The following is a 23,952-nucleotide window of genomic DNA, read 5'->3' on the forward strand; positions in this document are numbered from 1 at the left end:
CCGGGTAACACACACGAGATGTGCGTTTTTTGTTTGGGTGAAGTTCTTGAGGTAGTGGCCTGTGCAAACTGTGAGCGTTCCCTTGAGAACGCTCCGCTCTTGTCTGGCCCTCTTCTCGAGCAAAGAGGGTTCAGCGCCTGGATCTCGTGCTTCGGGTCCCGCTTGTGGATCCACTCTCTGGCAAGGGTTGTAAGCGCTATCCTGAGTTATGCTCTCCTGGATACCCCGTCTCTGAAATCCAGGCCGAGTGGTTTACTGTCAGCTTCGCAGTCCCTCGGGTTGGATGCTTTATCTAAAGGCAAGTGTCCAGAGGCTCTATCTTTGGAAGTTAAGACAGGAAGTTGGCCAAACCGAAGTGTCCAATGTAAGTGACGCCAGGCCAGGCCTTCCTGGTGGCATTTCGGGTGAGTAAGTTTTCCCTGAATAGTGATTGGCTGGGGCTCCTTCGGGTTCCCTAGCCACATTCCCTAGAGGGGACCCCTTCTAATTTTAAGCTGTGGTCCTAGGCCCTTGAGCAGGCCCAGCAAGGCCATTCATTAAACAAAGTTTATGGAGGTTTTCATGTGAAGTGTATAGCTTGGGCTATGACCGTAGGGAATGCTGTCACTGACAGCCCAGTGTGACCTGAGGGTGAGTGGTTCTGGCATTTCATTTGAATTTAGCTGGTTTTGACAGTTGTCACTGCCAATTAGCATGGTGACGCTAGTATATCGTTCCCCATTGACGCAGTGCGAGTTCCCTTTCGAAAGGGAACCTCTAGGTTACGACTGTTTCCTGAGAACAGGGAATGAGCCACTGCATCTTTTCGCCATGCCTCGGGCCTGCTTGCCAAACAGTCCCTTAGAAGAAAGGTGATTGTTATGTTTGCAAGGCGCCCTTTTATAATTCCGGGTTGCACGTTAATGAAGTCAGCGGCTGTCGCCGGTCAATATGATCGTCGTGATTTGATAGTGATTTCAGACACCCGTCACGCCTAAGGTGTTCCCCAAAGTGTCATCGACGCAGTCTCGTTCCCTGTTCTAAGGGAACAGAAGTTACAGTCAAAACCTAGACGTTTTTATATGTTTGCTGAGTTATCAATATACAGTAATGTGATACACATACCAGAATACCCCAGGTGGAACACAGCAAGTTGTATTATCAGCTCTATTTTTATTTTTATTTTATTTTTTTAAAAGTGTTGCAATATAACGCAATACCTATCGTATTATGATATGTATCATATCGTCAGGCCCTTGCCAAATTTGTTAAAATCTAGATAAAAAATCAAGCTTTTAATGTTGTTTATATGTCCATGTGGTGTTTTTAATGAGCTTTAAGAAAAACTGGGCTCTACTTTAATGATCTAAGCGCATGGTCTAAAGCGCATGGCGCAAGTTCCCTTAGTGCGTGTCCGAATCCACTTTTGCTAGTTTAACAACGCGCCAGGCGCATGGTCTAAAAGGGTTGTCCCTGTTGTCTTAATGAGTAATGGGTGTGTCTTGGGATTTACGTGCTTTAAACCAATCAGAGTCTCATCTCTCATTCCCTTTAAATGCCAGTTGCACTCGAGCCATGGCGGATTCGCTATTTACATGACGAAATTTGATAGTGGAAAGACCGAACACAGAGTGCAAATGGATCTGCTCGTGCGCAAGGTAAAAGTGTGCAAGCAGACCATCTACGGGACAAGCAATATATTTATATATCCACCATATATTTATGTACATATATCCACCATATATTTATGTACACAATAATAATCTTTTACATTGTAATCCTTTTATTTTTTATATTTGGCATGTTTGTGTGCTGCTGTGCGTCCCTGTGTGTTTAATGAGCAGAGTGTACATCCGTTGTGGACCCACCTATGGGCGCACATTACTAACGCACTCTTTAAATAACAAAAAATAAATATATATATATATATAAATATAGCTGCAAGCAGCGATTACGGGCCCAAGCCGGTGGCACCGCCACCCCGGTGCCTTTAGTTGCACTAAAGGCACCAGGAAGACGGTGCCACCGGCTTGGGCCCGTAATCGCTGCTTGCAGCTATATTTATATATATATATATATATATATATATATATATATATATATAAACCGCCACCCCGGTGCCTTTAGGGTTCCTGTGCACGACGGGCAATAACGTAACTCCGCTTTGACTGTCGAGAAGAAGTCTGCTTTAGAGCTTGCATCAGTGTGGGTTCTGCAAAAGTGCGCATCGAGGGCACATATCAACCACAAAGTATGCGTGAGCACCCTTCTGAAACCTAAAAAGAAAAATTAGACACCCTACAGTCTCATGGACTTAACGGACACATGAAATCAGCAACCATTGTAAGTACACAACACCGAAAATTCCTATGAAGTGTGGTATATATATTCATTGAAATTACTGTACTTTAAAACACTTGTTTAAAAGAAAAAACACATGTATACATAGTATAAAACACTAGATGGCACAATATACCTATTTTTAATAGAGTCTTTCTGCCCTCCCTCACCCCCCACACAGACACACACGGGGGGGGGGGGGGGGGGGTGTCAGACAGACAGACGGACACACACACACGCACACACACGCACACACACACACACACACACACACACACACACACACACAGAATGGCAGGGGGAACTCTGTCAGAGAGAGACAAAACCACATTCAAACCAAAATATCTGACTTCCTGTTGGTCGGAGCTAATGACTGTAAATGAGAAAGTTGTCCGGCTCGATGTGCACAAAATACATACCGTTGTGACTGTAGGTAAAAAGAACCCCCCCACTTTAGTCAAAAGCATCTTGAAAGTAACACACTTCCTGCTGCCAGTTGGTGGCGCTATAACTTTGACTCACATTAGTTACATCCATGTGATCGGCCTTTTACAAAAAACACACTACTGAAGTTTCATCAAGATCAGTTAATGTATGAAGACGTTATAACACATCGTGTTTCTCTTTTCTCGCCATAAATTCGTTTCCTCGCCACGGCCAAACCGTTCGGGATATCAAAAATTCGTCCGCAATTTAGCATCCTCAATGTCTTGACTTCATGCTGACCGAGTTTGGTGGCGATCGAAATAATTTTCTAGGAGGAGTATATAAAATTCCAGGGGGATTCGTTTTTAAACAACCCATAATAGCCGACTTCCTGTTGGACTGGCGTAAAACTTAGAGCACGAAAGTTGTTCGGCCCGATTAAATCTATATGTGTACCGAGTTTCATATTATTACATGCAAACGTGTTTGATATATGGACCAAGTTTTCGGACCACGTTCAAGGGGGCGCTGTTGAGCTCCCCTGCCACGCCCGGGTACCAGCTTCAGGCCGACCCTGATGGCCGCAGGTTCTGACCTGTGTGCAAAGTTTCAAGAGTTTTCGAGCACGTTAAGGGCCCCAAAAGTGCTCGAGAAGTCCCACACAGCAGAGAAAGGGTTAAAATAAAGCCCCCCTCCTCTCTCACACACACAGACACTGAGAGAGACTGGCAAAATTCCCATCAAATCACATTCAAACCAAAATATCTGACTTCCTGTTGGTCGGAGCTAATGACTGTAAATTAGAAAGTTGTCCGGCTCGTGGAGATAAATATAGATAACGATTTTTGTTACTGTAGGTAAAACTAATACCCCATTTTTGACTAAAGGTGGCGCTACTGAGCCCCTTACCACGCCCGTTTCTGAAACTTTGCACAAGTGTACTAGGCAATACATGTAAAGTGTCTGTCGAGTTTCATGCAATTTCAAGTATGCTAAGAGTCTCAAAAACTTTAAAAAAGAATATTAAAGTTTGATGCGTTGCCATGGCAACAGTATTTAAGATATCAATAATCCTTTCACAGGTCTACATCTGCCGTGTGTTTACATTATACAGATGAAGTTTGAAGCAAATCGGTAAAAATAAGAGGGGGATTTCAAAGCATTTTGAAAGTGACACACTTCCTGCTGCCAGTTGGTGGCGCTATAACTTTGACTCACAATAGTCACATCCATGTGATCGGCCTCTTACAGCGAACACACTGCTGAAGTTTCATCCAGATCAGTTAATGTATGAGGATGTTATAACACACTTCCTGTTTCCAATATTCGCCATAAATTTGTTTCCTCGCCACGGCCAAACCGTTCGAGATATCAAAAATCCCCTCGCAATTTATCATCCTCCATGTCTTGGCTTCATGCACACCGAGTTTCGTGGTCATCGGATGAATTCTCTAAGAGAAGTGTTTCAAATGCCAGAACATGCGTTTCCATACAACCCATAATAGCCGACTTCCTGTTGGACTGGCGTAAAACTTAGAGCACGAAAGTTGTTCGGCCCGATGAGATCTATATGTGTACCGAGTTTCATATTATTACATGCAAGCGTGTTTGATATATGGACATGTTTTTGAATCCCATTCCAGGGGGCGCTGCCGAGCCCCCCTGCCACGCCCGGGTACCAGCTTCAGTCCGGCTCTAATGGCCGCAGGTTCTGACATTTTTGCAAAGTTTCAAGAGTTTTTGAGCACGTTAAGGCCCCCAAAAGTGCCCAAAAGGTAGTAAAATAATAATAATAATAAAGAAGAAGAATAATAAATAAATATAGCTGCAAGCAGCGATTACGGGCCCAAGCCGGTGGCACCGCCACCCCGGTGCCTTTAGTTACACTAAAGGCACCGAGGTGGCGGTGCCACCGGCTTGGGCCCTCCATCGCTGCTTGCAGCTATATTTATTTATATATATATATATATATATATATATATATATATATATATAAACCGTCACCCCGGTGCCTTTAGGGTTCCTGTGCACGACGGGCAATAACGTAACTCCGCTTTGACTGTCGAGAAGAAGTCTGCTTTAGAGCTTGCATCAGTGTGGGTTCTGCAAAAGTGCGCATCGAGGGCACATATCAACCACAAAGTATGCGTGAGCACCCTTCTGAAACCTAAAATGAAAAATTAGACACCCTACAGTCTCATGGACTTAACGGTAACGGACACATGAAATCAGCAGCCATTGTAAGTACACAAGACCAAAAATTAATATGAAGTGTGGTATATATATTCATTGAAATTACTGTACTTTAAAACACTTGTTTAAAAGAAAAAACACATGTATACATAGTATAAAACACTAGATGCCACAATATACCTATTTTTAATAGAGTCTTTCTGCCCCCCTCCCCACACACACAGAGACAGGGGGGCTGTCTGTGTGTGTGCCCTCCCTCCCCTCCCCACACAGACACACACGGGGGGGGAGTGTCAGACAGACAGACAGACAGACAGACACACACACACACACACACACACACACACACACACAGAATGGCAGGGGGAACTCTGTCGGAGAGAGACAAAACCACATTCAAACCAAAATATCTGACTTCCTGTTGGTCGGAGCTAATGACTGTAAATGAGAAAGTTGTCCGGCTCGATAAGCACAATATACATACCGAGTTTTGTGACTGTAGGTAAAAATAACCCCCCCACTTTAGTCAAAAGCATCTTGAAAGTAACACACTTCCTGCTGCCAGTTGGTGGCGCTATAACTTTGACTCACATTAGTTACATCCATGTGATCGGCCTCTTACAAAAAACACACTACTGAAGTTTCATCAAGATCAGTTAATGTATGAAGACGTTATAACACATCGTGTTTCTCTTTTCTCGCCATAAATTCGTTTCCTCGCCATGGCCAAACCGTTCGAGATATCAAAAATCCGTCCGCAATTTAGCATCCTCAATGTCTTGACTTCATGCTGACCGAGTTTGGTGAAGATCAAATTAAATTTCTTGGAGGAGTATATAAAATTCCAGGGGCGTGCGTTTTCATACAACCCATAATAGCCGACTTCCTGTTGGGCTGGCGTAAAACTTAGAGCACGAAAGTTGTTCGGCCCGATGAGATCTATATGTGTACCGAGTTTCATACTAATTCATGCAATATTCAGTTTGATATAGGGACCAAGTTTTCGGACCCCGTTAAAGGGGGCGCTGTTGAGCCCCCCTGCCACGCCCGGGTACCAGCTTCAGCCCGGCCCTGATGGCCACAGGTTCTGACCTGTGTGCAAAGTTTCAAGAGTTTTCGAGCACGTTAAGGGCCCCAAAAGTGCCCGAGAAGTCCCACACAGCAGAGAAAGGGTTAAAATAAAGCCCCCCTCCTCTCTCACACACACAGACACTGAGAGAGACTGGCAAAATTCCCATCAAATCACATTCAAACCAAAATATCTGACTTCCTGTTGGTCGGAGCTAATGACTGTAAATTAGAAAGTTGTCCGGCTCGGGGAGATAAATATAAATACCGATTTTTGTTACTGTAGGTAAAACTAATACCCCATTTTTGACTAAAGGTGGCGCTACTGAGCCCCTTACCACGCCCGTTTCTGAAACTTCACACATGCCTAGTACCTAATAAATCTGATATGCATGTTGAGTTTCATGCAATTTGAAGCATGTTAAGAGCCTCAAATGCACCCAAAAAGAATATAAAAGTTTAAAGCGTTGCCATGGCGCCAGTATTTAAGATATCAATAATTCTTTCACAGGTCTACATCTGCCGTGTGTTTACATTATACACATAAAGTTTGAAGCAAATCGGGTAAAAATAAGAGGGTGAATTCAAAGCATTTTGAAAGTGACACACTTCCTGCTGCCAGTTGGTGGCGCTATAACTTTGACTCACAATAGTCACATCCATGTGATCGGCCTCTTACAGCGAACACACTGCTGAAGTTTCATCAAGATCAATTAATGTATGAGGATGTTATAACACACTTCCTGTTTCCAATATTCGCCATAAATTCGTTTCCTCGCCACGGCCAAACCGTTCGAGATATCAAAAATCCCCTCGCAATTTAGCATCCTCCATGTCTTGACTTCATGCACACCGAGTTTCGTGGTGATTGGTTGAATCGTCTAGGAGGAGTACTTTAAATTCCATTGAATGCGTTTTTCTAACTACCCCAAATAGCCGACTTCCTGTTGGGCTGGGGTAAAAAGTCAGAGCACGAAGGATATATGAACCGATGAGATCTATAAGTGTACCGAGTTTCATATTATTACACGCAAGCGTGTTTGATTTATGGACCAAGTTTTCGGACCGCGTTCCAGGGGGCGCTGTCGAGCCCCCCTGCCACGCCCGGGTACCAGCTTCAGTCCGGCTCTAATGGCCGCGGGTTCTGACATTTGTGCAAAGTTTCAAGAGTTTTTGAGCACGTTAAGGCCCCCAAAAGTGCCCAAAAGGTAGTAATATAATAATATAGCTGCAAGCAGCGATTACGGGCCCAAGCCGGTGGCACCGCCACCCTGGTGCCTTTAGTTACACTAAAGGCACCGGGCTGGCGCTGCCACCGGCTTGGGCCCTCCATCGCTGCTTGCAGCTATATTTATTTATATATATATATATATATATATATATATATATATATATATATATATATATAAAAAGCCGCCACCCCCGTTGCCTTTCGGGTTCCTGTGCACGACGGGCAATAACGTAACCCCGCTTTGACTGTCGAGAAGAAGTCTGCTTTAGAGCTTGCATCAGTGTGAGTCTTTCTGCTCCCCTCCAAACACACACAGAAAAGGGGGGGGGCTGTCTGTGTGTGTGCCCTCCCTCCCTCCCCCCCCCCCCCCCCCCCCCACACACACACACAGAGAATGGCAGGGGAACTCTGTCAGAGAGAGACAAAACCACATTCAAACCAAAATATCTGACTTCCTGTTGGTCGGAGCTAATGACTGTAAATTAGAAAGTTGTCTGGATCGATAAGCACAATATACAGACCGAGTTTTGTGACTGTAGGTAAAAATAACCCACCCACTTTAGTCAAAAGTATCTTGAAAGTAACACACTTCCTGCTGCCAGTTGGTGGCGCTATAACTTTGACTCACAATAGTCACATCCATGTGATCGCCCTCTTACAACAAACACACTGCTGAAGTTTCATCAAGATCAATAAATGTATGAAGACGTTATAACACATTGTGTTTTTCTTTTCTCGCCATAACTTCGTTTCCTCGCCACGGCCAAACCGTTTGAGATATCAAAAATCCGTCCGCAATTTAGCGTCCTCAATGTCTTGACTTCATGCTGACCGAGTTTGGTGGCGATAGGATAATTTTTCTTGGACGAGTATATCAAATTCCAGGGGCATGCATTTTCATACAGCCCATAATAGCCGACTTCCTGTTGGACTGGCGTAAAACTTAGAGCACGAAAGTTGTTCGGACCCGATTAAATCTATATGTGTACCGAGTTTCATATTATTACATGCAAACGTGTTTGATATATGGACCAAGTTTTTCGGACCACGTTCAAGGGGGCGCTGTTGAGCTCCCCTGCCACGCCCGGGTACCAGCTTCAGCCCAGCCCTGATGGCCGCAGGTTCTGACCTGTGTGCAAAGTTTCAAGAGTTTTCGAGCACGTTAAGGGCCCCAAAAGTGCCCGAGAAGTCCCACACAGCAGAGAAAGGGTTAAAATAAAGCCCCCCTCCTCTCTCACACACACAGACACTGAGAGAGACTGGCAAAATTCCCATCAAATCACATTCAAACCAAAATATCTGACTTCCTGTTGGTCGGAGCTAATGACTGTAAATTAGAAAGTTGTCCGGCTCGGGGAGATAAATATAAATACCGATTTTTGTTACTGTAGGTAAAACTAATACCCCATTTTTGACTAAAGGTGGCGCTACTGAGCCCCTCCACCGCGCCCGTTTCTGAAACTTCACACATGCCTAGTACCTAATAAATCTGATATGCATGTTGAGTTTCATGCAATTTGAAGCATGTTAAGAGCCTCAAATGCACCCAAAAAGAATATAAAAGTTTAAAGCGTTGCCATGGCAACAGTATTTAAGATATCAATAATTCTTTCACAGGTCTACATCTGCCGTGTGTTTACATTATACACATAAAGTTTGAAGCAAAGCGGGTAAAAATAAGAGGGTGAATTCAAAGCATTTTGAAAGTGACACACTTCCTGCTGCCAGTTGGTGGCGCTATAACTTTGACTCACAATAGTCACATCCATGTGATCGGCCTCTTACAGCGAATACAATGCTGAAGTTTCATCAAGATCAATTAATGTATGAGGATGTTATAAACACACTTCCTGTTTCCAATATTCGCCATAAATTCGTTTCCTCGCCACGGCCAAACCGTTCGAGATATCAAAAATCCCCTGGCAATTTTTCATCCTCCATGTCTTGACTTCATGCACACCGAGTTTCGTGGTGATTGGTTGAATTTTCTAGGAGGAGTATTTTAAATTCCATTGCATGTGTTTTTTAAACTATGCCAAATAGCCGACTTCCTGTTGGGCTGGGGTAAAAAGTCAGAGCACGAAGGATATATGAACCGGTGAGATCTATAAGTGTACCGAGTTTCATATTATTACACGCAAGCGTGTTTGATTTATGGACCAAGTTTTCGGACCGCGTTCCAGGGGGCGCTGTCGAGCCCCCCTGCCACGCCCGGGTACCAGCTTCAGTCCGGCTCTAATGGCCGCGGGTTCTGACATTTGTGCAAAGTTTCAAGAGTTTTTGAGCACGTTAAGAGACCCAAAAGTGCCCGAGATTTTGCACACAGCAGAGAAAGGGTTAAACTAAACTAGCCCCCCTCCTCACACACACACACACAGACGCAGAGGGGCAGAGGGAAAATGCTCCAAATAGTACACATTCAAACCAAAATATCTGACTTCCTGTTGGTCGGAGCTAATGACTGTCAATTAGAAAGTTGTCCGGCTCGGGGAGATAAATATAGATACCGATTTTTGTTACTGTAGGTAAAACTAATACCCCATTTTTGACTAAAGGTGGCGCTACTGAGCCCCTTACCACGCCCGTTTCTGAAACTTTGCACAAGTGTACTAGGCAATAAATGTGATATGCATGTTGAGTTTCATGCAATTTGAAGCATGTTAAGAGCCTCAAATGCATCCAAAAAGAATATAAAAGTTTAAAGCGTTGCCATGGCGACAGTATTAAAGATATCAATAATCCTTTCACAGGTCTACATCTGTCGTGTGTTTACATTATACAGATGAAGTTTGAAGCAAATCGGGTAAAAATAAGAGGGTAAATTCAAAGCATTTTGAAAGTGACACACTTCCTGCTGCCAGTTGGTGGCGCTATAACTTTGACTCACAATAGTCACATCCATGTGATCGGCCTCTTACAGCGAACACACTGCTGAAGTTTCATCAAGATCAGTTAATGTATGAGGATGTTATAACACACTTCCTGTTTCCAATATTCGCCATAAATTCGTTTCCTCGCCACGGCCAAACCGTTCGAGATATCAAAAATCCCCTCGCAATTTATCATCCTCCATGTCTTGACTTCATGCACACCGAGTTTCGTGGTGATTGGTTGAATCGTCTAGGAGGAGTATTTTAAATTCCATTGAATGCGTTTTTCTAACTACCCCAAATAGCTGACTTCCTGTTGGGCTGGGGTAAAAAGTCAGAGCATGAAGGATATATGAACCGATGAGATCTATAAGTGTACCGAGTTTCATATTATTTCATGCAAGCGTGTTTGATTTATGGACCAAGTTTTCGGACCCCGTTCCAGGGGGCGCTGTCGAGCCCCCCTGCCACGCCCGGGTACCAGCTTCAGTCCGGCTCTAATGGCCGCGGGTTCTGACCCGTGTGCAAAGTTTCAAGAGTTTTTGAGCACGTTAAGAGACCCAAAAGTGCCCGAATAGTCGTAAGAAAAATAATAATAATTAAAGCTGCAAGCAGCGATGAAAGGGCCCTCGCACCCGTGCCAACCGCCACCCGGTGGATTTAGGAAGACAGAGCACGGTGGGCATTGTGCATTTAAGTAGGTAAATATAGGAGTATGTCAAAGTCAGTTACAAAAATGTCCTTTATCATGGGGATAATAGCATGCGTTATAACTCAGATAAGTGTTGCTAGCATGTTTTAGCATGTTTCTAGCATGTTTAGAACTCAATGGCATATTAAATATGTCGCTAGCAATGCATCACAGTTTAAAACGTGTCACTTCCTGTCGACAGTAGGTGGCGCTATTACTTTAACTTAAAATTGTCATGTAGATGTGTTCAGGGCAGGACTCTTATCAAACATGTGAAGTTTGGGGCAGATTGGACATTGTCTTCTTCAGTAACAATAACTTCCCGTTTCATTGCATTAGCATGCTTTAGCACTTAGCTAAGAATTGCTAGCATGTTTTAACAGGTTTCTAACATGTTTATTACTCAATGGCATATTTAATATGTTGCTAGTACAACATCACAGTGTTGAACATGTCACTTCCTGTTGCCAGTAGGTGGCGCTATTACTATAACTGAATATTCTCATGTAAATGTGTTCAGACCAGAACTCTTATCAAACGTGTGAAATTGGGGCAAATTGAACATTCAATGCCTGACAGCAAATTCCTATTTAATTGCAGGAATAGCATGCTTTAGCACTTAGCTAATGTTTGTTAGCATGTTTTAGCATGGTTCCCGTGTGTTGTTAACATGTTCAGCACTTGCTGGCAATTTTTTATATGTTATTAGGAGTCCAAAATGGTGTTAAACATGACACTTCCTGTTGCCAGCAGGTGGCGCTATTACTCTAACTGATTATTCTCATGTAGATGTGTTCAGGGCAGGACTCTTATCAAACCTGTGAAGTTTGGGGCAGATTGGACATTGCCTACTTGAGTAACAACAACTTCCTGTTTCATTGCATTAGCATGCTTTAGCACTTAGCTAAGAATTGCTAGCATGTTTTAACATGCTTCTAACATGTTTATAACTCAATGGTTTATTTAATATGTTGCTAGTACAGCATCACAGTGTTAAACATGTCACTTCCTGTTGCCAATAGGTGGCGCTATTACTATAACTGAATATTCTCATGTAAATGTGTTCAGGACAGAACTCTTATCAAACGTGTGAAGTTTGGGGCAGATTGGGCATTCAATGCCTGAGTTACAGCAAATTCCTATTTAATTGCAGTAATAGCATGCTTTAGCACTTAGCTAATGTTTGCTAGCATGTTTTAGCATGTTTCTAGTATGGTGTTAACATGTTTAGCACTTGCTGGCAATTTTGTATATGTTAATTAGGAGTCCAAAACGGTGTTAAACATGTCACTTCCTGTTGCCAGCAGGTGGCGCTATGACTGTAACTGAATTTGAGCATGGTCATGTGTTCAGGACAGAACGCTTATCAAACGTGTGAAGTTTGGGGCAGATTGGACATTGTTTGCCTGAGTTACAGCAACTTCCTGTTTCATGGCGAAACATCAAAATTTGTCTGGCCGCCGAGGACACGCCCTTCGACGAAAACTCTAGATCTTCGCAATTTAACGTCGCAAAGGCCTTAAGATTACACTCACCAAATTTGAAGATGATCAGATTAAAACTGTAGGAGGAGTTCGTTAAAGTACGAGGCCTGAAAATGCCAAAAACTGCACAAAAATCAGAGAGGAAGTTCAAAATGGCTGACTTCCTGTTGTGTTTAAGGCTATGCTCCAAGAGACTTTTTTGTAGGTATTGGGTCATTACATGTATGTACCGAATTTCGTACACGTACGTGAAACGTAGCGGGAGGCGCACTCCGTTGAACCTTTATAGGTGGCGCTATCGAGCCATTTTACCCCGCCCAATTCTGAAACGCATATCAGATGTCAATTTTCGCCAGTTCTGACGCGTGTGCAAATTTTCGTGAGTTTTCGTGCATGTTTAGGCCCTCAAAAATGCGATCAAATGCGGAAAATAATAATAATAATAATAATTAAAGCTGCAAGCAGCGATGAAAGGGCCCTCGCACCCGTGCCACCGCCACCCGGTGGCTTTAGGAAGACAGAGCACGGTGGGCAATGTGCATTTAAGTAGGTAAAAATAGGAGGAGTATGTCAAAGTCAGTTACAAAAATGTCCTTGATTATGGGGATAATAGCATGCGTTATAACTCAGATAAGTGTTGCTAGCATGTTTTAGCATGTTTCTAGCATGTTTAGAACTCAATGGCATATTAAATATGTCGCTAGTAATGCATCACAGTCACTTGTGAATGCAAACATGTCACTTCCTGTTGCAAGTAGGTGGCGCTATTACTATAACTGAAAAGTGTCATGTAGATGTGTTCAGGACAGGACTCTTATCAAACGTGTAAAGTTTGGGAAAGATTGGACATTGCCTTCTTTAGTAACAACAACTTCCTCTTTCATTGCATTAGCATGCTTTAGCACTTAGCTAAGAATTGCTAGCATGTTTTAACAGGTTTCTAACATGTTTATAACTCAATGGCATATTTAATATGTTGCTAGTACAGCATCACAGTGTTAAACATGTCATTTCCTGTTGCCAGTAGGTGGCGCTATTACTATAACTGAATATTCTCATGTAAATGTGTTAAACATGAGAATATTCAACCGTGTGAAGTTTGGGGCAGATTAAACATCCAATGCCTGAGTTACAGCAAATTCCTATTTAATTGCATTAATAGCATGATTTAGCACCTAGCTAATGTTTGCTAGCATGTTTTAGCATGTTTCTAGTATGTTGTTAACATGTTTAACACTTGCTGGCACTTTTTTGTATGTTATTAGGAGTCCAAAACAGTGTTAAACATGTCACTTCCTGTTGCCAGCAGGTGGCGCTATGACTGTAACTGAATTTGAGCATGGTCATGTGTTCAGGACAGAACGCTTATCAAACGTGTGAAGTTTGGGGCAGATTGGACATTCAATGCCTGAGTTACAGCAAATTCCTATGTAATTGCAGTAATAGCATGCTTTAGCACTTAGCTAATGTTTGCTAGCATGTTTTAGCTTGTTTCTAGTATGTTGTTAACATGTTAAGCACTTGCTGACAATTTTTTATATGTTATTAGGAGTCCAAAACAGTGTTAAACATGTCACTTCCTGTTGCCAGCAGGTGGCGCTATGACTGTAACTGAATTTGAGCATGGTCATGTGTTCAGGAAAGAACGCTTATCAAACGTGTGAAGTTTGGGGCAGATTGGACATTGTTTGCCTGAGTTACAGCAACTTCCTGTTTCATGGCGAAACATCAAAATTTGTCAGGCCGCCGAGGACACGCCCTTCGACGAAAACTCTAGATCTTCGCAATTTAACGTCGCAAAGGCCTTAAGATTACACTCACCAAATTTGAAGATGATCAGATTAAAACTGTAGGAGGAGTTCGTTAAAGTACGAGGCCTGAAAATGTGAAAAACTGCACAAAAATCAGAGAGGAAGTTCAAAATGGCTGACTTCCTGTTGTGTTTAAGGCTATGCTCCAAGAGACTTTTTTGTAGGTATTGGGTCATTACATGTATGTACCGAATTTCGTACACGTACGTGAAACGTAGCGGGAGGCGCACTCCGTTGAACCTTTATAGGTGGCGCTATCGAGCCATTTTACCCCGCCCAATTCTGAAACGCATATCAGATGTCAATTTTCACCAGTTCTGACGCGTGTGCAAATTTTCGTGAGTTTTCGTGCATGTTTAGGCCCTCAAAAATGCAGTTAAATGCGGAAAATAATAATAATAATAATAATAATAATAATAATAATAATAAACAGAGCAATTCCAATAGTGTCCTCGCACCATCGGTGCTCGGGCCCTAATAATAATAATAAACAGAGCAATTCCAATAGTGTCCTCGCACCATCGGTGCTCGGGCCCTAAATATAGCTGCAAGCAGCGATTACGGGCCCAAGCCGGTGGCACCGCCACCCCGGTGCCTTTAGTTGCACTAAAGGCACCGAGGTGGCGGTGCCACCGGCTTGGGCCCTCCATCGCTGCTTGCAGCTATATTTATTTATATATATATATATATATATATATATATATATATATATATATATATATGTATATATATATATATAAAAAAACCCGCCACCCCGGTGCCTTTAGGGTTCCTGTGCACAACGGGCAATAACGTAACTCCGCTTTGACTGTCCAGAAGAAGTCTGCTTTAGAGCTTGCATCAGTGTGTGTTCTGCAATAGTGCGCATCGAGGGCACATATCAACCACAAAGTATGCGTGAGCACCCTTCTGAAACCTAAAATGAAAAATTAGACACCCTACAGTCTCATGGACTTAACGGACACATGAAATCAGCAGCCATTGTAAGTACACAACACCGAAAATTCCTATGAAGTGTGGTATATATATTAATTGAAATTACTGTACTTTAAAACACTTGTTTAAAAGAAAAAAAACACATATACATAGTATAAAACACTAGATGGCACAATTGTTCATAGTCTTTCTGCTCCCCTCCCCAGAGTCCCCACACACACAGACAGGGGGGCTGTCTGTGTGTGTGCCCTCCCTCCCCTCCCCACACAGACACACACAATGGGGGGGGGGGGGGGGGGGGCTGTCTATGTGTGTGCCCTCCCCTCTCCACACACACACACACACACACTCACTCACACACACAGAATGGCAGGGGGAACTCTGGCAGAGAGAGGCAGAGAGAGACAAAACCACATTCAAACCAAAATATCTGACTTCCTGTTGGTCAGAGCTAATGACTGTAAATTAGAAAGTTGTCCGGCTCGATGTGCACAATATACATACCAAGTTTTGTTACTGTAGGTAAAACTAACCCCCCACTTTTGTCAAAAGCATCTTGAAAGTAACACACTTCTTGCTGCCAGTTGGTGGCGCTATAACTTTGACTCACATTAGTTACATCCATGTGATGGGCCTCTTACAGCGAGCACACTGCTGAAGTTTCATCAAGATCAATTAATGTATGAAGACGTTATAACACATCGTGTTTCTCTTTTCTCGCCATAAATTTGTTTCCTCGCCACGGCCAAACCGTTCGAGATATCAAAAAACCATCCGCAATTTAGCATCCTCAATGTCTTGACTTCATGTTGACCGAGTTTGGTGAAGATCAAATTCAATTTTTTGGAGGAGTATATAAAATTCCAGGGGCGTGCGTTTTCATACAACCCATAATAGCCGACTTCCTGTTGGGCTGGCGTAAAACTTAGAGCACGAAAGTTGTTCGGCCCGATGAGATCTATATGTGTACCGAGTTTCATACTAATTCATGCAATATTCAGTTTGATATATGGACCAAGTTTTCGGACCCCGTTAAAGGGGGCGCTGTTGAGCCCCCCTACCACGCCCGGGTACCAGCTTCAGCCCGGCCCTGATGGCCGCAGGTTCTGACCTGTGTGCAAAGTTTCAAGAGTTTTCGAGCACGTTAAGGGCCCCAAAAGTGCCCGAGACGTCCCACACAGCAGAGAAAGGGTTAAAATAAAGCCCCCCCTCCTCTCTCACACACACAGACACTGAGAGAGACTGGCAAAATTCCCATCAAATCACATTCAAACCAAAATATCTGACTTCCTGTTGGTCGGAGCTAATGACTGTAAATTAGAAAGTTGTCCGGCTCGGGGAGATAAATATAAATACCGATTTTTGTTACTGTAGGTAAAACTAATACCCCATTTTTGACTAAAGGTGGCGCTACTGAGCCCCTTACCACGCCCGTTTCTGAAACTTTGCACAAGTGTACTAGGCAATAAATGTAAAGTGTCTGTCGAGTTTCATGCAATTTCAAGTATGCTAAGAGTCTCAAAAACTTTAAAAAAGAATATTAAAGTTTGATGCGTTGCCATGGCAACAGTATTTAAGATATCAATAATCCTTTCACAGGTCTACATCTGCCGTGTGTTTACATTATACACATAAAGTTTGAAGCAAATCGGGTAAAAATAATTGGGTGATTTTAAAGCATTTTGAAAGTGACACACTTCCTGCTGCCAGTTGGTGGCGCTATAACTTTGACTCACAATAGTCACATCCATGTGATCGGCCTCTTACAGCGAACACACTGCTGAAGTTTCATCAAGATCAATTAATGTATGAGGATGTTATAACACACTTCCTGTTTCCAATATTCGCCATAAATTCGTTTCCTCGCCACGGCCAAACCGTTCGAGATATCAAAAATCCCCTGGCAATTTTTCATCCTCCATGTCTTGACTTCATGCACACCGAGTTTCGTGGTGATTGGTTGAATTTTCTAGGAGGAGTATTTTAAATTCCATTGCATGTGTTTTTTAAACTACGCCAAATAGCCGACTTCCTGTTGGGCTGGGGTAAAAAGTCAGAGCACGAAGGATATATGAACCGATGAGATCTATAAGTGTACCGAGTTTCATATTATTACATGCAAGCGTGTTTGAATTATGGACCAAGTTTTCGGACCCCGTTCCAGGGGGCGCTGTCGAGCCCCCATGCCACGCCCGGGTACCAGCTTCAGTCCGGCCCTAATGGCCGCGGGTTCTGACCCATGTGCAAAGTTTCAAGAGTTTTTGAGCACGTTAAGAGACCCAAAAGTGCCCGAATAGTCGTAAGAAAAATAATAATAATAATAATCCGAAGGAAAACAATAGGGCCTTCGCCTTTTCAAGGCTTGGGCCCTAATAATCCGGAGGAAAACAATAGGGCCTTCGCCTTTTCAAGGCTTGGGCCCTAAATAATAATAGAGAAGAATAATCCGGAGGAAAACAATAGGGCCTTCGCCTTTTCAAGGCTTGGGCCCTAATAATCCGGAGGAAAACAATAGGGCCTTCGCCTTTTCAAGGCTTGGGCCCTAATAATATTGCGCCATTGACTTTAGACCAGGTTTCAGTTGGTCAATGGCGCAGTCTATTTCAGTTGCCTCAAAATAGCAACACACCAACAATGCGCCTGAACACACCTCGTTTCAGACAAGCACAAATGGGCGCAAATGCATGTGCTATTTAAACAACATGGCGCAGCGTGAAAATTATAACTGCGTTGGACTGAACCTAGCAAAAAACACTTGCGTCGCGCTTGCCGCTGCATTGCGCCGGGTGTAAGATAGGGCCCACCATGTGCAAATGCAAAGTCAACACCATTGCTGAGCGTTTTCTCTTTAAAACTGCAGTGAACTGTCTCAAAAATGCGGTTTGAAATCACTGGTGTTTCTGACGTCTCAAACTACCTTGCAACCAATCACGTCAACGTGTGATCATCAACGAGTGGATCTCTGAGCTGGTGTGAGTGAGTGGAGGCGTGTCTAATTTGCATATTCATTCTGTGTATACTAAATGGGGCAAGGGTGTAGAGTTACATTCAAACTATTATAAGGCATGAATTTGTTTTTTTCAAGGAAAAACATTTAAATATGTAATTTTGGTGAACAAATATTAGTTTTAAGGGATACAATTATTGACTACAGGGGGACTTTAAAACAAATTGCATTACTTTTTGTATTTAGGTGACACAAGTGTCAGAAATTAGCCAGAACATGTTTTGAAGTGGTCATCTGTCATCTATGTTCGTAACTTTTGTCTAATTTTACTAACCCTACAACCTAATGTATCATATTTATTACGTAAATGTATAAATCCTCTAAATTATCAACATGATCAAGGTACATGCGTTCAGGCCTGTAATTGATACTTTTTTACCAAGTACTAAAGTTCACAAAAAGTTATTTTTAGTATAATTCTAAAAATGTCCCCTTCAGGTCGTGATACACATATGTTAGCAGTTAAATCTTTAATGATTTGTATAAAATAAACAAAAGAATAACTTTCATATTGTCAGTAATATTTCAATATGAACACATGCTGGACTGAAACAACTTAGGTTTACTAGATTATAGTAGTCTGCTGTACTGTTCTAAAGATCTCTGAATTTCGTCTTACTTTTTGGCTATATACTGTAAATAGCACCAAACTGCATATTTTAGCTTAGTTTGGTCCTCTGAATAAAAAGTTTCCCCCCTCTTCAAGTGTTATCTCCATATTGCCCTACTGTATATCATACTATATGAAAATCAAATTAGATTAAAAAACATGTTTTTTTGTTAAAGTTTTTGTTTAAATATTTTGTCTAAATATTTGTATAACTATTATTTCATATGTCAGGCTTTACAGGGTTAAAATGTGGACACTAAAATGATCATAGGCTGAATAGAATAACAAATATACTTCCCAAAACCACTTAATCTGACCCACATACCTCCCACTGCACCCCGCTGTATGTATTACCGCTGGTGAATACGCAATTAGATCTAATTGAGTGGTTTGCTGGAATGACAGGACATCTGCTAAGCTAAGAGCGGCAATCCTTCACACTCAGAATCCCTAGAGACCACCCGCCCCTATCGACTGACGCCAAGTAAACAAGCCCTGACCTTTCACCCCATGCACCCCCCACCTCTTGGACGCGTGCCACGCACGTGCCAGTTATCCCCTCCCCTCCTCATAATCATCACTATCTCCACCATATGGTGCGTTTCATGTCCCATGCATGTCCGTGTTAATGGGTCATTCCCCAAAGGGACATGTGGAGTGCCATCTGGTTCAATCAAGTGGCCAGATGCCCCACTGGGCATCTAATTGGCTCAATGAAGATTAGATCCAATAGCAGAGAAGGGCTATATGAAACGCTGATATCTTGCAAATTATTCTTTCTCTAGATATGAGAGATGTCTCTCTTAAAATTCCTTAGGATTAATTCAAATAAACAGAAATGGCACCTTTTGGGTAACACTTTATTTAGATAGTCCACTTTAGACATTTTACTAACTACAAGTAACTATGCAACCGTGTGTCAACTATACAATATTCATAATATTAGAGTATTAGTGTCTGCTAAATAATATTAACACTTTATTTTAATGGTCCCCGAACAGACTATAAGTAATTTTATTAACTTTATCTTTATCTTTTTATTATTCTACTAACCCTAACCATAATCATAACCCTAACCTAACAGTCTATCAATACTCTAAGTGTTAGTTGACGTGTAGCTACAAAGTATAATTCACTTAATATTCAACAATATTATTGATTTGACTGCATTTACACTATTTGATGAGAACTGAACAGAGCTAAGCTGCATTTTCCAAGAGCATTGTAAGCCAGAACCATGAACCATGGTCTCTACGATCAATTTAGGCTTATAGTGCTTCTGGGAAACGTAGCCCTGGAAGAAGACATCACTGTTTTTCTGCAGAACTGCTTTATAGATTAAATGAACTAATTTAATAATGGATGATCTTTACAACAGAACTGAATCAACACTGAATAGACTTCTACTAAACAATGACACTATTTTCTTTTAGAGCTGCTGTACAGCCGAAATTAACTGTTTGCATCATTGAAACATTTTCCTGTTATCACTGTCAAGCTGCTTTGAAACAATATGTATTGTATAAAGTGCTATAAATAAAGGGGAGAAAAGTTGTTTATAGTTAGAATGTATAAAGTGGGCTACTGAAATAAAATGTATCACATTTTTGACATTATTTACCCCCATATACAGACTAGGGTTATGTTTCTCCAATGGTTTCTAAAATCTATACTTAAAATATGTTCACTTTAATTTGGAAAAGAGCAGCTTCAACATTTTGCTAGAAATCTCCTTTTGCATTCCATGGAAGAAAGAAAGTCAGATGAATAAGAATGACGTAGAAGTCCCTAACCCTTGTTTTAAGCTTAAACTTGACTTTAACTGTAAACCTATCCCTGAAATCGGATTAGTTGATTGAAAGGTAAATGTACATTTTCTTCATTTATAATAGGAGAAATCTGCTCTAGTAAATGGAGAGTTCAGGAGCAAACACAATACTTCTAGGCCCAGCCGTCAGACTTACATAACACAATAAAGAGAAGGCAGTACTGTTTACCCAGAAGCCCAATGTGTGTAACAATAAATGTTGAACTGCAATGCTAGCTCTGGGATGCCCCACCTTGCATGGATTTATGTTGCAATGTGACAGGTGATGGAGTGAAACCAGCTTCATTTAGATAGAAGACAGCTGACAGCCCAGGAAACAGCTGCTTTGTGTTTTGGCAACCATAATGGTTGTGGTTTTCCAAGTCACATGATGTAAGACATTGTTTCCTGCTATCGATACATTTCATCATTCAGTTATTTTAAGTTTCAGTTGTGAGCATTTTAGTGTAGAAATGCATAGAGACAAAGTGTCTGTGCTTTGCAATGCTTAAGATCTTATTAAAAACTATGAAATACAAGCAAAGCTTTTTAAAGGGGCCCTATTATGCTTTTTAATTTTTTCAATTTTTCTCATTTAAATAATCAGCGCCCATGAAATACGCAAAAAAGGGGACGAGGCTGAGCTGAGCTGCTGCTATGTCAAAGAGACACTGTTTTTTCCACCCCGTTTCCAAAACTCATTTGTTTGACCTTCCTAAGGCTGATGAACCTAGAGTGGTTACAATTTATTTTAAACACTGTTCCTAAAAATTATTAGCCTGGTCCTACCAGACTCTCGTACATTTCATTTGTACAGAGAGTCTGGCCGCTCTCCATTGACAAGCATTAACTTCCTTGAAGGCGGGTACTCTGTTGAAGTTTAAAACTATTGGATCTGCCCAGAGCCACTCTGGATCTGCCGTAACCAATCGCTAACGTTTAGTCGTGAGTCTCGTGACGTATGTCAACTCAAACTAGCGCACAATCTCAACGTCATCGTTCTCAACCACTCCCTCTGTTCGCTGGTTGGACTGGTAAAAAAATGATCGGAGAAAACCCAAGAATATACCGCAAGCCCAGACGTAGTTCTGAAGGAAAATTAAAATTGAGTGGAAGTACGTAGAAGGGCGGAGTCAGGCTAAAAGATTATAACCCAACGTTTATCTGTGTGCTGCATATTTGACAGAGAACAGCTTGCAGAACCACAATGAGGCTAAGCACAAAAGCTTCTCCTGAAATGGAGCAGTTCCCACTTTGTCTGGACCATTTGTTGTTTGTTCATCTGTTCTTATTATTTCAAATTGCTTTTTCTATTAACAGTTCCAATAATACGTTTTATGATGTAAATAAAGGGCAAAGCTTTGCATCTGCTCACCTGCTAGCTAACATTACAGTCTTGATGTAGTGTTTACTGTAGCATTTGTAAGCTCTCACTTAGGAAAATGAACTATGGTTTTGGAAAAAAACAAAAAACAAAGAAGTTCGCTAGGTTTCTGATGATACAGAAATATATACTGTCCAAAAGGTAGACAAAAAGTATTAGTTTGTGTTTGTCATATGTTAGTTAATGTAATAAATCAGGCATGTGGACACCTGTACATCTGATAAAAATCTGCCATAAAAGCAGCATTTGTTTGCAGATGACACTTAAAGGAATAGTTCACTTGAAAATAAGATATTTTGAAGAATGTCGGTAACCAAACAGTTGATGGAACCCATTGACTTCCATAGTATTTTTTTTCCTACTATGGAAGTCAGTGTGGCGTCCATCAACTGTCTGGTTACTGACATTCTTAAAATATCTTCCTTTGTGTTTTGCAGAAAAAAGAAATTCATACAGGTTTGAAACAACTTGAGGGTGAGTAAATGATGACAGAATTAGAATTTTTTAATATTTCATTATCTAATAAAATGACATTGAGAGGTATGTAAGTCTCCAAATACTCGTTGGGGTCCTCTGTACCTGAAATCACTAAAATACTAAACACTTGACTAAGTATCACCTTTTCACCACTTTTTTTATTCTGTAGCATTGTTAGTCTTACAGATATTATTTGATGTCCAAGTCCTAAGTCCAGACTTAAGATGTAGCAAGCATACAGATAACCATTCATACTTTTACTTAAATTGGACAAATATGAACATGAATATGTAATTGCTTTACCTCCTCGTTGGGTGCCATGGCTCTGTTGGGGTACTGGTCCGTGGTATCGCTACCCAGGGTTTTGTAGTAATCCCCAGTGCTGGGCTGCTTGCTGAAGCTACGAGACTTCCGGTTAGAGTCGACTCTTCGAAGTCTTTCGTGGCTCTCGCCAGGATTTAACTCCTGCCAAAATAAACAGCACATGTTCAGAGATTGAAACAAAATAAAATGCAGAATTTTAACAAACTACGGCCCTATAGTAATATTTGGATATTGGTAAAATCCTAAGAGTTAAAGTCACCATGAAATCAAAATTGACGAATCATATTAAAAATAAAATAATGCATGTGCCCTTTTTGCATTATTTTTTAATAATAACTCCCCTTTGCAACAAAATCTCCAGGTGTGTTTACTGGCGCAAGGACGGCATTTGTGTCACTCACATGAGATAGGACAACAGTGATCCAATGATCCAATCATTTCCAGATAAACAAAATCAAGTTCTGCCCTAAATCTTTCAGATACACACCACAATTGGGAAGAAAAGACAATTGCACCTTCTGTTTTTATGCAGATTTTAAAGGGTTCGTTCACCCAAAAATGAACAAATAAATGTCATCAATTACTTTGGTTACATCAGTAATTGGTTACTTACTGGTTTGGAAGTCATTGTTCCAAAACCAGCAAGACTTTCATTCATCTTCGAAAAACAAATTAAGATTTTTTAAATGTTTAAATTGTCCCTCCATTGACTGTACATACAACTACCAATTTGTTGCTTTAACTAATCAACTAATAGTAAAACTAATCAATATGAATTGAGAAATTAGAAATCGTTTTATATGATGAACCGATTGAATTAAAGCTTTTACTCAAATGTAAACATTGATAAGAGAACATAAACAGAAGCTCAACCGTACTTGCATGATGCATAAGAACAAACCTCATTGGTTCTTGCAAAAGCTCAAACGTGCATGCGTAACACATGAGAATGAACCTCATTGGTTCTCATGCGTCAAGCAAAGATGCTTGAGCTTCCGTTTACCACAACTGATGTGTGAATAGATGAATGTTTGTGTGTGAATAAGCCTAAATCTCTTCATCATATCTATCTATCATATTGATCGTGTCTATTCAGAAAATTTGGACTAAACCACTAGATTCATATAAATTGGTTTTACGATCTCTTTATGAAGACAAAGCGACAAAGAGGTAGTTGTGTGGACTTTCAATGGAGGTACAGACATTTCTAAGATTTCATTAAAATATCAAAAGTCTTATGGGTTAGAACGACAATTGATGACAGGATTTTCATTTTTGGGTAAGGTATATTTTTAGTTTCCATTGAAACGGTTT

General features: G+C 41.4%; 1 protein-coding gene across 5 annotated transcripts in view; it reads right to left on the bottom strand.

Moving 5' to 3' along the window:
* The window catches only part of espn (espin), an 87,413-nt gene that overhangs the window by 30,068 nt on the left and 33,393 nt on the right, over window positions 1–23,952 (bottom strand). For all 5 annotated transcript variants that reach the window (XM_079637537.1, XM_079637536.1, XM_079637534.1 and 2 more), the window contains one exon: window positions 22,618–22,779. In XM_079637537.1, coding sequence (XP_079493663.1) covers window positions 22,618–22,779 — 162 coding nt within the window. The remainder of the gene's footprint in view (window positions 1–22,617; window positions 22,780–23,952) is intronic.

The sequence above is a fragment of the Phoxinus phoxinus genome, assembly GCF_949152265.1.
Source record: "Phoxinus phoxinus genome assembly, chromosome: 15".
NCBI lineage: Eukaryota > Metazoa > Chordata > Actinopteri > Cypriniformes > Leuciscidae > Phoxinus > Phoxinus phoxinus.